Raw genomic sequence first — 14,476 nt, 5'->3', positions numbered from 1 at the left:
TTGCGGAGCACAGGCTCCCGACACGCAGGCTCAGTAGTTGTGGCTCACCGACCTAGTTGCCCTGCGGCATGTGGGATCCTCCCAGACCAGGGCTCGAACCCATGTCCCCTGCATTAGCAGGCAGATTCTCAACCACTGCGCCACCAGGGAAGCCCCCTGAAATGAAGTTTTTACTGGGAAAATGTGATCATATATCTAGTTCATCTTGTAACTTACGTATCTAAGAGTTGCTCAGAATTTCAACAGCTTCTCCAGAGTCTTACAGGAGGTTTGCAGTATTTATGGGATGAAAAATACCGTTCTTTACTTTTTGCTTCTTGATTTTTTAAGTTTTTATTTTGAAATAAATTTCAATTCACAGAAAAGTTGCAAGAATTCACCAGTTACTAACTTTTTGTCACATCTGGTTCATCATTCTGTGTAATGCATGTTCTTTTTTTCTGAACCATTTGAGAATAAGTTGCAGACATCCTGTTTTTTGTTCCTGAATACCTCAGTATGTATTTCCTGAGAATAAGGACATTCATAGCCACAAGATGGTTATTTTTCAAAGTCTGGGAGTTTAACACTGATGTTAACTTGTAATACTGACTTGATTAAATTTTGCCAATTAACCCTGTATTGCCCATTATAAAGTTGTTTTTCTTTTTTGCTTCAGGAGCCAATTTAGGATCACACATTGCACTTAGTTATGTTGTTATGTCTCATTAGTCTCTTAATGTATAGTGTGTCTTTTGACCTTTTTCTTTCAAACTAATGAAGTATTTGAGATGCTCTGTTCATGGTATATATTAAATCATCTGGGTTTTTTTCTTGTTTTTCTTTTTTTTTTTTTGAGAAGTGTATCCTTTAAAGTGTTATTACAATTTAGGCTTTTTTTATTTTAAAAATTATTAGCTTAGTAGGGATGCATAATTTCAGCTCTACCTCCTAAAATATTTTTTAAACATTGTGTTTAGTAGTTTTATTCAGGAACATTTCATTGAGTACTTACTTTGTGCTGAGATGTTATATTTTAGTATTTGCTATGCTAAATAGTCTGTATACTAATAACATTTCACATTTTAGTTAACAAAACAAGGCAAGATAAGCTAGATTAGAGTTTTGCTATACATGAAGTAAGGGCAAGGTGTGATAGCTAGGGAGTCAACAGAGAAAAAAGTATTCTGAACTCAAGAGCAGGGTTGAGTTTATGACCATCATGGGATTTATGGTCATGTTGAGAGAGGATAACATACTTCATTTAAACATACTCCAGATTTCAATACTCAGGAGTTCAGTACACGGGAACCAAGTATGGGCTTAAAGGGAGGAGGGCTGGGAGTGGTCACCTGACGTCCTGATAATGGCGGAACTGTAACATCATGCCTCTGTGATTCCTAGACAGAAGTTATGTGTTGTCTGTATTAAATGAATATACCTTGCTTTATTAGGGAAGACAAAGGCTGTCAAGGAGAGAGAGACATTGTTTATATCTAGTGATTGTATTGTAAAGTCTTCTGGTGAGTTAAGATTTAAAAACAAATTATTTTCTTATTAGGGATCCAACAATTGCAAAAGGAATACATATACTTAAAAATAATAGGCATTTCTTGGTATTAATTGAGAATTAATTTACAGTAGCATGTATTAAATATGTCACTATTTTACTAAGGAAGTATTTGCTTTGTTTTTAAGCCCTTAGAGATTTGTTTGATTCCATGGATAAAACTTCTTCTAGTATTCCACCTATTATTCTACTGCAGTTTTTGCACATGGCTTTTCCACAGTTTGCAGAGAAGGGCGAACAAGGACAATATCTTCAACAGGTAATCAGGGCAAGGTTCTGTGGTTTTTATTTTGTAAATGTAAAATTTAGGCGTCCTACACTTACTGGATTATATTTGGAAATACAAATAATCAGTCCTCTGTAGTTCACACCACCATTATCTCTTGCCTGGAGAGGTGCAGTAGTCTGTTAACTGATCATCTTGCTTCTGCCTTTTGTGGTGTTTCTCTATACAGCCCCAGAGTCCTTTTAAAAATGTAAATAAGACTATGCTGGTTTCCTTGTTCAGTACCTCCTAGTGACTTTCTGTCTCAGTCCTAAACAGTCTAGCTCCTGGCTACCTCTCTGAGCTTATCATGTGCCACTCTTCCCCTTGCTCAATTCTCTCCAGATACACTGACTTCCTTGCTATTTTTAAAAAACCCCCCAAGTATCCTCTTTCGGTAGGGCCTTTGCTCTTGTTCCTTTGGCTCCCAGGTGCATGGCTTGCTTCCTCACCTCATTCAGGTATCATGGCTCAAATGTCAAGGCATCAGAGGCTTTCCTTGACAGTCCTATTGAAACAGCACACTTCCCTTCCCCTAATCACTTTCTTTTTTTTTTTTTTTAACATCTTTATTGGAGTATAATTGCTTTACAATGGTGTGTTAGTTTCTGCTTTATAACAACGTGAATCAGCTATACATATACATATATTCCCATATCTCCTCCCTCTTGCATCTCCCTCCCATCCTCCCTATCCCACCCCTCTAGGTGGTCACAAAGCACCTAGCTCATCTCCGTGTGCTATGCAGCTGCTTCCCACTAGCTATCTGTTTTACATTTAGTAGTGTATATATGTCCATGCCACTGTCTCACTTCGTCCCAGCTTACCCATCCCCCTCCCCTTGTCCTCAAGTCCATTCTCTACATCTGCATCTTTGTTCATGTCCTGCCCCTAGGTTCTTCAGAACCTTTTTTTTTTTTTTTTAAGATTCCATGTATATGTGTTAGCATATGGTATTTGTTTTTCTCTTTCTGACTTACTTCACTCTGTATGACAGGTTCTAGGTCCATCCACCTCACTACAAATAACTCAATTTCGTTTCTTTTTATGGCTGAGTAATATTCCATTGTATATATGTGCCACATCTTCTTTATCCATTCATCTGTTGATGGACACTTAGGTTGCTTCCATGTCCTGGCTATTGTAAATAGAGCTGCAGTGAACACTGTGGTACATGTCTCTTTTTGAATTATGGTTTTCTCAGGGTATATGCCCAGTAGTGAGATTGCTGGGTCGTATGGTAGTTCTATTTGTAGTTTTTTAAGGAACCTCCATACTGTTCTCCATAGTGGCTGTGTCAATTTACATTCCCACCAACAGTGCAAGAGGTTTCCCTTTTCTCCACACTCTCTCCAGCATTTATTGTTTGTAGATTTTTCGACGATGGCCATTCTGACCAGTGTGAGGTGATACCTCATTGTAGTTTTTTTTTTTTTTTTTTTGCGGTACGCAGGCCTCTCACTGTTGTGGCCTCTCCCGTTATGGAGCACATGCTCCAGACGTGCAGGCTCAGCGACCATGGCTCACGGGCCCAGCCGCTCTGCGGCATGTGGGATCTTCCCCGACCGGGGCACGAACCTGTGTCCCCTGCATCGGCAGCGGACTCTCAACCACTGCGCCACCATGGAAGCCCCTCATTGTAGTTTTGATTTTCATTTCTCTAATGATTAGTGATGTTGAGTATCCTTCATGTGTTTGTTGACAATCCCCTAATCACTTTCTGCTCCCATATTGCTTTTTTTTCCTTCATAACCCTCTCTTCACTTGAATTTGTTATATTTTGTTTATGTTCCCCATTAGAACTTTTTCTGTTTTGTTGACTGTTGTGTATTCCTAGTGTCTAGAATAGTGTTTAGCATAATGATGAATTCACGAAACATCTCTTGAATGAATGAATAAACTATTCTGGAATTCTTCATTGTTTTGAAGATCATATAATATTTAATTTGGCTTAATATTTTTTAAGAAAAAAACTTCCTTCCCCTTCTCTAAGGAAACAGTAATTACTTTGGAAGCATTTTATAGATCAAACACTGTAATAGCCAGGATTACTTACTGTGTCACTTTTTAAATTACAGGATGCTAATGAATGTTGGATACAAATGATGCGAGTATTGCAACAGAAATTGGAAGCTATAGAGGATGATACTGTTAAAGAGGTAATTGAAATACATTTGTGAATATAGACTTTGATTCTCTATCCCACCCCCACCCTAAAGTCAGTTCATCTTAATAGGTAGACATGTACTTGAATACTTTAGATGCTGAATCTGTAGTTGGAACTTGACAGCTTGCATTTGATGCTTGAATTCAATGAATTATTTGCTAAATTTAATCAATTGAGATTATTGAGCATCTGTAATTTTTTGGTAATATTTTTTGATCAGTAGAAGAATTTTACAGAAAGGGATTACATTTTAAAAAGTCTAAATGTGTGTTACTAAACTGGATTGTGTGGGAGCCAATGTACATTAATATCCATATGAAGTAAAGTTGGAATTTTTATTTCATCTTAACTTTTGCAGACAGATTCTTCATCTGTACCAGCAGTGACACCTTCTAAAAAGAAAAGTTTAATTGATCAGTTCTTCGGAGTTGAATTTGAAACTACGTATCCTTATGAGCCAAGATTAGTATGACTGTAATCGTAACTTAGAAGTGAATTGGTATAAATAGCGTTGTTGCCTGCTGGAGTGGTGGGTGGGATATGAAGGAAAATTCTTCAGAGGTTTTTATGCTTAAAAAATATGGAAATTAGGAATTTGGAAAAATACACCCTTTGGAGTGCTCTTGAAGTTTAGATAAATGTACTCTTTAAGGACATTCATATTTTTTCCTAAGAACACCTTTAGCAGAATACCTCATTAATTCACCTCATAGAGAATTAACTTTTAATTATGAAATGGGATAAATCAGCTAAATTATATACATGAGATTGATATAATTAATAAAACATGAATTTAGGAGAATACTATTTTCTACATCATGGGTGGAAACTTAGAAAAAGATTTGTTTATCTATCGTTGGGTTATTAAGACCATTTTAAGACTATAAATACCAACTTAAATTTGTTGAGAGTTTATCCTTTTACACACATTCATTAATCCGTATTGTTGGTAAGTGAATGAGCATTTTTAAGTATATTAAAATGAATCTCTATTGGAAGACTGAAATGTTTTAAATACCAGTGAATGATGCTATTAATTTTAATAGCATTAGGATAACTTATTCAAGATTATATAACAAATTGAATGCCTATTGGAAAATTCCTTATCTTATTTTTCAAAGCATGAAATGTACAGAATCTGAAGAAGAAGAAGTCAGTAAAGGAAAGGAAAGTCAGCTTCAGCTTAGCTGTTTTATCAATCAAGAAGTCAAGTATCTTTTTACAGGACTTAAGTTGGTAAGGACAATTGCAGTTCCTCCCCATTGTTCGTAGATTCTGTATTTGCAAATACACCTACTTGCTAAAATGTATTTGTAACCCCAACATCAGTACTCATGGTGCTTTCATGGTCATTTGTAGATATGCACAGGGTGACAAAAATTTTGAGTTGCCTGACTCACACTGTTTCACCTGAGGTCCCCAAAGGTGATGCTCTGCCTTTTTTTTTTTTGCGCTATGCGGGCCTCTCACTGTTGTGGCATCTCCCATTGCGGAGCACAGGCTCTGGACGCGCAGGCTCAGCGGCCATGGCTCACGGGCCCAGCCACTCCGCGGCATGTGAGATCTTCCCGGACCGGGACACGAACCTGTGTCCCCTGCATCGGCAGGCGGACTCTCAACCACTGCGCCACCAGGGAAGCCCACTCTGCCTTCTTGTTTCAGTGTTCATACTATAAACAAGTACCCTTTTTGCAGTAATTTTAATGCCACATTTCTTGCATTTTTGTGCTTTTTGTTGGTGATCTTGCTGTTTATAATGGCCTTCAGGCATAATGCTGAAGTGCTGTCTGGTGTTCTAAGTGCAAGAAGGCTGTGATGTGCCTTAAGGAGAAAATAACCTTTGTTAGATAAGCTTCATTCAGGGATGAGTTATAGTTTACTTGACTGTGAGTTCAGTGTATGTTAAGGTGTCATTAAATAGCAGAAACACACATAAAACAAGGTTGTGTATTGATTGGTTGACAAAAATGTTGTGGCCAGAGGCTCAAAGGAGGCCTCTGAGGGTATTATAATGAGGATATATTAATAATTGTGAGGTAAAAACTGGGGTTGTACTGTGCAAATACGGGCATGTAGTCATTCTGCCATTGCACTAGTATTAAAGTTGAGGCCCTAGAATTTAAGTGACTTAATTGGTTTCTGGCAGAGCCAGAAATAAAACTTGCTTGTCTTATTATTCAGTTAGTACTGTTTCCCCAGTGCCATACTAAAGAATCCACCCTAATGAGCAGATTGATAAAAAAGAACAATTTTGCTTGCCTAACATTTATTTGATATGGTTTGGGGGAATATGTACATCTCTTGAATGATGGGCAGTGAATTGGGGCAGGGATTACATTGAAAACAAGATTATTTGTTGTCAGGGAGCTCTCATTTACAGTTTGGGGTAAGATTGGTTAGGGGAAGTATTGGTAAATGTTTCTATAAGAAACAGATAGATAAATAGTGCTATTCTTTGCCCTGTGATAACTGAGGGAAGAGGTGTGGTGAGGCATAATGGCTTTTAAGAGAAGTTCACTTGAAAAGCATACGTAAATATATGCAAATCAATGTGATAAACCATATTAACAAATTGAAGAAGAAAAACCATATGATCATCTCTCTAGATGCAGAAAAAGCTTTCCCCAAAATTCAGTACCCATTTATGATATAAACCCTTCAGAAAGTAGGCATAGAGGGAACTTACCTCAACATAATAAAGATCATATATGACAAACCCACAGCCAACATCGTTCTCAATGGTGAAAAACTGAAACCATTTCCTCTAAGATCAGGAACAAGACAAGGTTGTCCACTTTCACCACTGTTATTCAACATAGTTTTGGGAGTTTTAGCCACAGCAATCAGAGAAGAAAAAGAAATAAGAGGAATCCAAATCGGAAAAGAAGAAGTAAAGCTGCCACTATTTGCAGAAGACATGATACTATACATAGATAATCCTAAAGATGCTACCAGAAAACTGCTAGAACTAATCAATGAATTTGGTAAAAGTAGTAGGATACAAGATTAGTGCACAGAAATCTCTTGCATTCCTATACACATGATGAAAAATCTGAAAGAGAAATTAAGGGAACACTCCCATTTACCATTGCAACAAAAAGAATAAAATACCTAGGAATAAACCTACCTAAGGAGACAAAAGACCTGTACACAGAAAACTATAAGACACTGATGAAAGAAATTAAAGATGATACTAACAGATGGAGAGATATACCATGTTCTTGGATTGGAAGAATCAACATTGTGAAAATGACTGTACTACCCAAAGCAATCTACAGATTCAGTGCAATCCCTATCAAACTGCCAATGGCATTTTTCACAGAACTAGAACAAAAAGTTTCACAATTTGTATGGAAACACAAAAGACGCCAAATAGCCAAAGCAATCTTGAGAAAGAAAAACAGAGCTGGAGGAATCAGGCTCCTGGACTTCAGACTATACTACAAAGCTACAGTAATCAAGACAGTATGGTACTGGCACAAAAACAGAAAGATAGATCAATGGAACAGGATAGAAAGCCCAGAGATAAACCCACACACATATGGTCACCTTATCTTTGATAAGAGACAAGAATATACAATGGAGAAAAGACAGCCTCTTCAATAAGTGGTGCTGGGAAAACTGGACAGCTACATGTAAAAGAATGAAATTAGAACACTCCCTAACACCATACACAACAATAAACTCAAAATAGATTAAAAACCTAAATGTAAGGCTAGACACTATAAAACTCTTAGAGGAAAATATAGGCAGAACACTCTTTGACATAAATCACAGCCAGATCCTTTTTGACCCACCTCCTAGAGAAATGGGAATAAAAACAAAAACAAATGGGAACTAATGAAACTTAAAAGCTTCTGCACAGCAAAAGGAAACATAAACAAGATGAAAAGACAACCCTCAGAATGGGAGAAAATATTTGCAAATGAAGCAACTGACAAAGGATTAATCTCCAAAATTGACAAGTAGCTCATGCAGCTCAATAACAAAAAAACAAACAACCCAATCCAAAAATGGGCAGAAGACCTAAATAAACATTTCTCCAAAGAAGATATACAGACTGCCAACAAACACATGAAAGGATGCTCAACATCACTAATCATTAGAGAAATGTAAATCACAACTACAATGAGGTATCACCTCATTATAAGTCAGAATGCCCATCATCAAAAAACGTACAAACAATAAATGCTGGAGAGGGTGTGGAGAAAACCCTCTTGCACTGTTGGTGGGAATGTAAATTGATACAGCCACTATGGAGAACCATATGGAGGTTCCTTAAAAAACTAAAAACAGAGTTACCATACCACCCAGCAGTCTCACTACTGGGCATATACCCTGAGAAAACCATAATTCAAAAAGGGTCATGTACCACAATGTTCATTGCAGCTCTATTTACAATAGCCAGGACATGGAAGCAACCTAAGTGTCCATCGACAGATGACTGGATAAAGAAGATGTGGCACATACATACAATGGAATATTACTCAGCCATAAAAAGAAACGAAATTGAGTTATTTGTAGTGAGGTGGATGGACCTAGAATCTGTCATACAGAGTGAAGTGAGTCAGAAAGAGAAAAACAAATACCATATGCTAACACATATATATGGAATCTAAGGAAAAAAAAATGGTTCTGAAGAACCTAGGGGCAGGACAGGAATGAAGATGCAGACGTAGAGAATGGACTTGAGGACAAGGTGAAGGGGAAGGGTAAGCTGGGAAGAAGTGAGAGAGTGGCATGGACATATACACTACCAAATGTAAAATAGATAGCTAGTGGGAAGCAGTCACACGGCACAGGGAGTTAAGCTCGGTGCTTTGTGACCACCTAGAGGGGTGGGATAGGGAGGATGGGAGGGAGATGCAAGAGGGAGGAGATATGGAGATATATGTATATGTATAGCTGATTCACTTTATTATAAGCAGAAACTAACACACCATTGTATACTGCAATAAAGATGTTAAAAAAAAAGTAAAAATAAAAGCATACAGATACTAGCTTACCGCCCTAAGTCCTATAAAAAATTATGATGCAAGTTTTGGGGCATCAAAACGTGCTGTAAATGTTAATTGGAGAGTGTGGTATAGAATGTTTCGGCAGGGACTCTCCAGGGTGTATTCTTCGTAATTTTATAAAATTCCAGGAAAACTAAGTATACCTGGAACTTCTAGATGATCATGAATTGATGATAATGATATGTAGCTTACCTGATGAGTAACATTGTACCATGTATTCTTTCTTTAACAACATGTATTAATGAGATGTTGTATTTGTTGTCTTGGTAATTTTTTAGATTTCTTATCATCATTCGTTTTATTTTTGAGTAATTTTGCTCCACATTTCTTTACCTCTTTGTTGCCAGATAAACTTGGTTAAATGTTAAAAAGCTACGCCATGGTGCTTTCTTTTGTAATTAGTAATTTAAAAAAATCAAACCTGAAACAATTTTTATACAAGTATAACATGCTTGTTGAACATAGAATATATACCAAATAGTTCTCCAAGTTTTCTCCATGTACAAACTCATGTAATTCTAACAATAGCACTGTCACGTTAAATGCTGTTAGCACCATTTACAGACCATGCACCATTTACAGATGATGCCCAGAGGGATAACTGTCTTGCTCAGTGTCACACAGGCTGTAAGGAGTGTAATGGCAGACATGATGGTTATAAGATATAATGGCTAAAGGCTTTCCCACATTTATTAGATTAGAGGTTTTCTGTGTTACGACTTTTCTCAGATTTAGCAATAACTGATTTGTTCTGGAAGGCTTTGCTAAATAAAGCGTAAAGAACAAGGGTTATCTGCATTCTCTTAATTTTCTTCTAATATGAATATTCTGTTGATCCATAAGTAGAGGAATACCATGAAAGACTTCCTTAGGTTGTATAAAATACAGTATAAACTCTCAGAATCTGAGCATTTGGGTCATAAGTAAAAGACTTCAAATATTATTTACATTCTGAGGAGTTCATGCCAGTAAAAATTGATGCCTTTTAAGAACTGAACCATATCTAAAAGCCTTCCCACATTGTCTTCATTCAAATTATTTCTCAGGGGTATAAATCCGTTGACGTCCTGTGTGTTGTCTATTAATTAGTAGTGCTGATAATTTTTAAAAGAATTAAAGATATAACTGTATTGCAGAAGAAAATTCTTTAATGTTTGGACTTCTGTTATGTTCTTTTTTAGCGACTTCAGGAAGAAATCACCAAACAGTCTCCAACATTGCAAAGAAATGCTTTGTACATCAAATCTGTAAGTTTTGGAATCCAGTTCCATTTACTAGAAGGGTTTCCAGCTAATTAATATTACCCAGTCTTTGTTTTTACCAAACTGAGGAATTAAAAATTTGCGTGGTATTTGTATGTTACAGAATTTCTTTCCACTTTTTCTCCTCAGTCCAAGATCAGCCGGTTGCCTGCTTACTTGACTATTCAGATGGTTCGATTTTTTTATAAAGAGAAGGAATCTGTGAATGCCAAAGTTCTTAAGGTTAGTAATGAACTTTACTATAATGAATTATTGTAATTCTTTGAAGGTAATTCATAACTTACAATAGGTTTCTTTATTCTTTTAGGGGTAAACTCACTTTAAAATACTATAAATAGGGAAGTTACTAACATTAGACAAGTGGTTCTTAATCAAGAATATATTTTGGAATTATCTATTGTCCTTTTTATTTTAAATCATACACACGCCTGCCCCTCAACTGCCACCAAGCATCTGATTAAGTGGAGCCTTAGTAGGTCTTACATTTTTCAAAAGGTTCCCAGGTAATTCTGATGGATGCCATCCATTCCCCAGAAATATTGCCCTAGACCAGATCCTCAGTTCCAGAGATACTGGTCCAGTAGGTTTGGGGACGGGAGTGGGGTAAGGGGCAATATAACACACTCTATTCTAGGCGGTTCCTTTCTTCCAGGTGAAAGGAGAGTGTTAAATTACTGGTGCCCAAGGAATACTTAAATTGTAATCGTTTGACGTCAGAGCTAACCTTATGATTTATCTGTTTTGTTGAACTGTAGCTCTGCTGTGCATCCATAGAGTCTGATCCTTGGGAGAGGTATATGTAATTTTAGCCTCTTGAGCTGAAATTTATAATACATTTTCAGATATACTTAGGGTCATAGGAACAGGTTAAATGTAGTTGAAATATCTGCTAGTCTAGTATTTCTGAAATGCTTCTTTAATTGTTTAAATTAAAAAAAAAAACTTATTTGGCTGCATTGGGTCTTAGTTGCAGCACACGGGATCTTCATTGCAGCATGCGGGATCTTTCGTCGTGGCGCATGGGCTCTTTGCAGCATGTGGGCTTCTCTCTAGTGGCACGCAGGCCCTAGAGCATGTGGGCTCAGTAGTTGCAGCACTCGGGCTCTCTAGTTGTGGCGCACGGGCTGCAGAGCGCACAGACTCAGTAATTGCAGCATGTGGGCTCTCTAGTTGTGGTGTGTGGGGCTCCAGAGCACACGGGCTCAGTAGTTGCGGCACATGGGCTATCTAGTTGTGCGTGGGCTCTAGAGCACGCAGGCTTAGTTGCTCCATGGTATATGGGATCTTAGTTCCCTGACTAGGGATTGAACCCATGTCCCCTGTATTGGGAGGTGGATTCTTAACCACTGGGCCACCAGGGAAGTCCCTGTTGTTTAAATTTTTGGTAACTCCTCTGCGGCCAGTTTCATGGGTTAAAATGTTTAATGGAAAAGTTAAAAATTTCTTTATCTTAAAGTTAGGACCACGGGCTTCCCTGGTAGCGCACTGGTTGAGAGTCCGCCTGCTGGTGCAGGGGACACGGGTTCGTGCCCTGGTCCAGGAGGATCCCGCATACCACAGAGCGGCTAGGCCCGTGAGCCATGGCCGCTGAGCCTGCGCGTCCGGAGCCTGTGCTCCATAACGGGAGAGGCCACAACAGTGAGAGGCCTGCGTACCGCAAAAAAAAAAAAAAAAAAAAAGTTAGGACAAGATTGAAAATAAACATATTTTCAAATGCTTAGATTTCCACGTGATTTTTACAGTTCTTATTTTCAACTTTATTTGAATATGAAAGCAGTACTTAAAAAAGTGTGATAAATATTTTAAATAACTACCTTTATAAGTCTGTTTACCCTTTTTCTTTTGGTTTGTATATAGGATGTTAAATTTCCTCTTATGTTGGATGTGTACGAACTGTGTACACCAGAACTTCAAGAGAAAATGATTTCTTTTCGATCAAAATTCAAGGATCTGGAAGATAAAAAAGTAAATCATCAGCCAAAGACAGTAGGTTCTTATTGGTCATTTTCTAATCTTAATATGTTTATCTTTAATCCGTGTCCAGTATTCATTTTATATTGTTAACCTGTTAGTAAAAATGGATGAACCTGTGTTTAGCATATATACAAATCTTGCAGATATTGGTGCAAGTCCTTAAAGTTTTAGGTGTGTTTTAGCATAAGAAAAAGAACTCTAGCTATGCTAAATGGGTCCTTCATGGTAGAATAAACTTAATATTTTCTTTTCCCATAAAAATCTTCAGCTTATATTCCTTTTATATCAATATTTATTTCCTCAAAGCACTTCACGTAAAATCTTGCCTTGTAAAATTCAGAGTTATTTTATTATTTTCCTTGTAAGGCATCTCCATTTTTTAAAATGGAGTTAGTGTTATCGAATATTGCTTCATTATGCCCACTGTGACAACTTAAGTCATATCTTTTAACAAGCACCTATAACTGTTAAAATTATAACCTTAGCAACTTTATATATTTAATAAATTGTATATTTTAAATTCAGAGAAGGGACAGCTGAATTATATGTTGGATTTTCTTCAAAAGGAAAAAGATATTTCCTGGTAAATAGGAATATTTCCAGTGTGATATTATATACCAAATTTTAAAATTAAATTCTTCTGCAGGTTACTGTGTGTGTGTGTTAAAAGCAATTTTAAAAAAATTAAACTTTATTTTGAGATAATTGTAGAATCACATGAAGTTATAAGAAATAATAGAGTACCTTTTACCCAGTTTCTCCTAGTGGTAACATCTTGCAAAGCTGTAATACAATATCACAACCAGGATACTGACTTTGATGTAGTCTAGATGCAGTACATTTCCTCTACCACAACGATCCCTCATGCTGTCCCTTTGTAGCCAAATCCACTCTCCTTTCCCCCTACCCCGTTCTTTTTTAAAAAAAAATTAATTAATTAAATTTTGGCTGTGTTGGGTCTTTGTTGCTGGTGCAGGCTTTCTCTGGTCGCGCGCGGTGACTGGGGGCTCTTCTTTGTGTGGTGTGCGTGCGGGCTTCTCGTTGTGGTGACTTTTCTTGTTGCGGAGCATGGGCTCTAGGCGTGCAGGCTTCAGCAGTTGTGGCTCACAGGCTCAGTAGTTGCGGCGTGCGGGCTTCAGTAGTTGTGGCTCGCGGGCTCCGGAGTGCAGGCTCAGTAGTTGTGGCGCACGGGCCTAGTTGCTCCACGGCATGTGAGATCCTCCCACACTAGGGCTCGAATCCGTGTCCCCTGCATTGGCAGGCAGATTGTTAACCACTGAGCCACCAGGAAAGTCCACTTCTTGTACTTTGGTTAAATTTATTTGTAACTATTTTATTCTTTTTGATGTTTTTGTAAATGGCATAGTTTTTAAAAATTTCATTTTTGCATTCATTGCAGTTGATTTTTGTATATTGATCTTACATCCTCTACTCTCCTGAATTGGTTTATTAGCTGTTTTTTTCTCTTATTTTTTTTGAAAGAGATTGTGTAGAATTGGTGTTAGTTCTCTTTTAAACGTTTGGTAGAATTGTCTTGGTCAGACAGTCTTGGCCTGCAGAGTTCTTTTTCAGGAGTTTTTTTTTGTTTTTTTTTTTTTGTTTTTTTTTTTTTGCGGTACGCGGGCCTCTCACTGTTGTGGCCTCTCCCATTGCAGAGCACAGGCTCCGGATGCGCAGGCTTAGCGGCCATGGCTCATGGGCCTAGCTGCTCCGTGGCATGTGGGATCTTCCCAGGCTGGGGCACAAACCCGTGTCCCCTGCATCGGCAGGCGGACTCTCAACCACTGCGCCACCAAGGGAAGCCCTTTTTCAGGAGTCTTTAAATTAAAAATTCAACTTTATAGTTATGGGCTATTCAAATTTATTTCATATTGGGTATGTTTTGGTAGTTTGTCGTTTCGTGGAATTGATCCATTTCATCTAGCTTGTCAATTTTATGTGTGCAGAGTTGTTCCTAGGATGATGATTATTCTGATGTTAGCACGGTGTGTAGCGATATCTGTCCCCTGTTTCATTCCTGATATTGTAAATTTGTGTCTATTTTTTTTCTCTTTGTCAGTCTTGCTAGAGGATTGTCAATTTTATTGCTCTTTTCAGAGAACTAGCATTTCGTTTCATTGATTTTTCTCTATTTTTCTGCATCTCGTTTTATTGATTTTTACTCTTATTATTTCTTGTTTTCTGCTTGCTTTGGGTTTATTTTCCTCCTCTTTTTCTAGGTCCTTATGGTGTGGGAACTTA

The 14,476-nt window shown here is 37.6% G+C and overlaps 1 protein-coding gene across 1 annotated transcript in view; it reads left to right on the top strand.

The window, feature by feature from the left end:
• Nucleotides 1-14,476, top strand: part of USP14 (ubiquitin specific peptidase 14) — a 46,828-nt gene that overhangs the window by 27,689 nt on the left and 4,663 nt on the right. The window contains exons 7-13 of the mRNA XM_027127563.1: nucleotides 1,678-1,808; nucleotides 3,893-3,973; nucleotides 4,340-4,425; nucleotides 5,103-5,217; nucleotides 10,181-10,246; nucleotides 10,391-10,483; nucleotides 12,119-12,247. Coding sequence (XP_026983364.1) covers nucleotides 1,678-1,808; nucleotides 3,893-3,973; nucleotides 4,340-4,425; nucleotides 5,103-5,217; nucleotides 10,181-10,246; nucleotides 10,391-10,483; nucleotides 12,119-12,247 — 701 coding nt within the window. The remainder of the gene's footprint in view (nucleotides 1-1,677; nucleotides 1,809-3,892; nucleotides 3,974-4,339; nucleotides 4,426-5,102; nucleotides 5,218-10,180; nucleotides 10,247-10,390; nucleotides 10,484-12,118; nucleotides 12,248-14,476) is intronic.

This window comes from Aethalodelphis obliquidens, unplaced genomic scaffold, assembly GCF_003676395.1.
Source record: "Aethalodelphis obliquidens isolate GAN/ISIS:26980383/991018 unplaced genomic scaffold, ASM367639v1 scaffold32, whole genome shotgun sequence".
Taxonomy (NCBI): domain Eukaryota; kingdom Metazoa; phylum Chordata; class Mammalia; order Artiodactyla; family Delphinidae; genus Aethalodelphis; species Aethalodelphis obliquidens.
The sequence above is the reverse complement of the archived record's forward strand: the minus strand, read 5'-3'. Positions and strand labels throughout refer to the sequence as shown.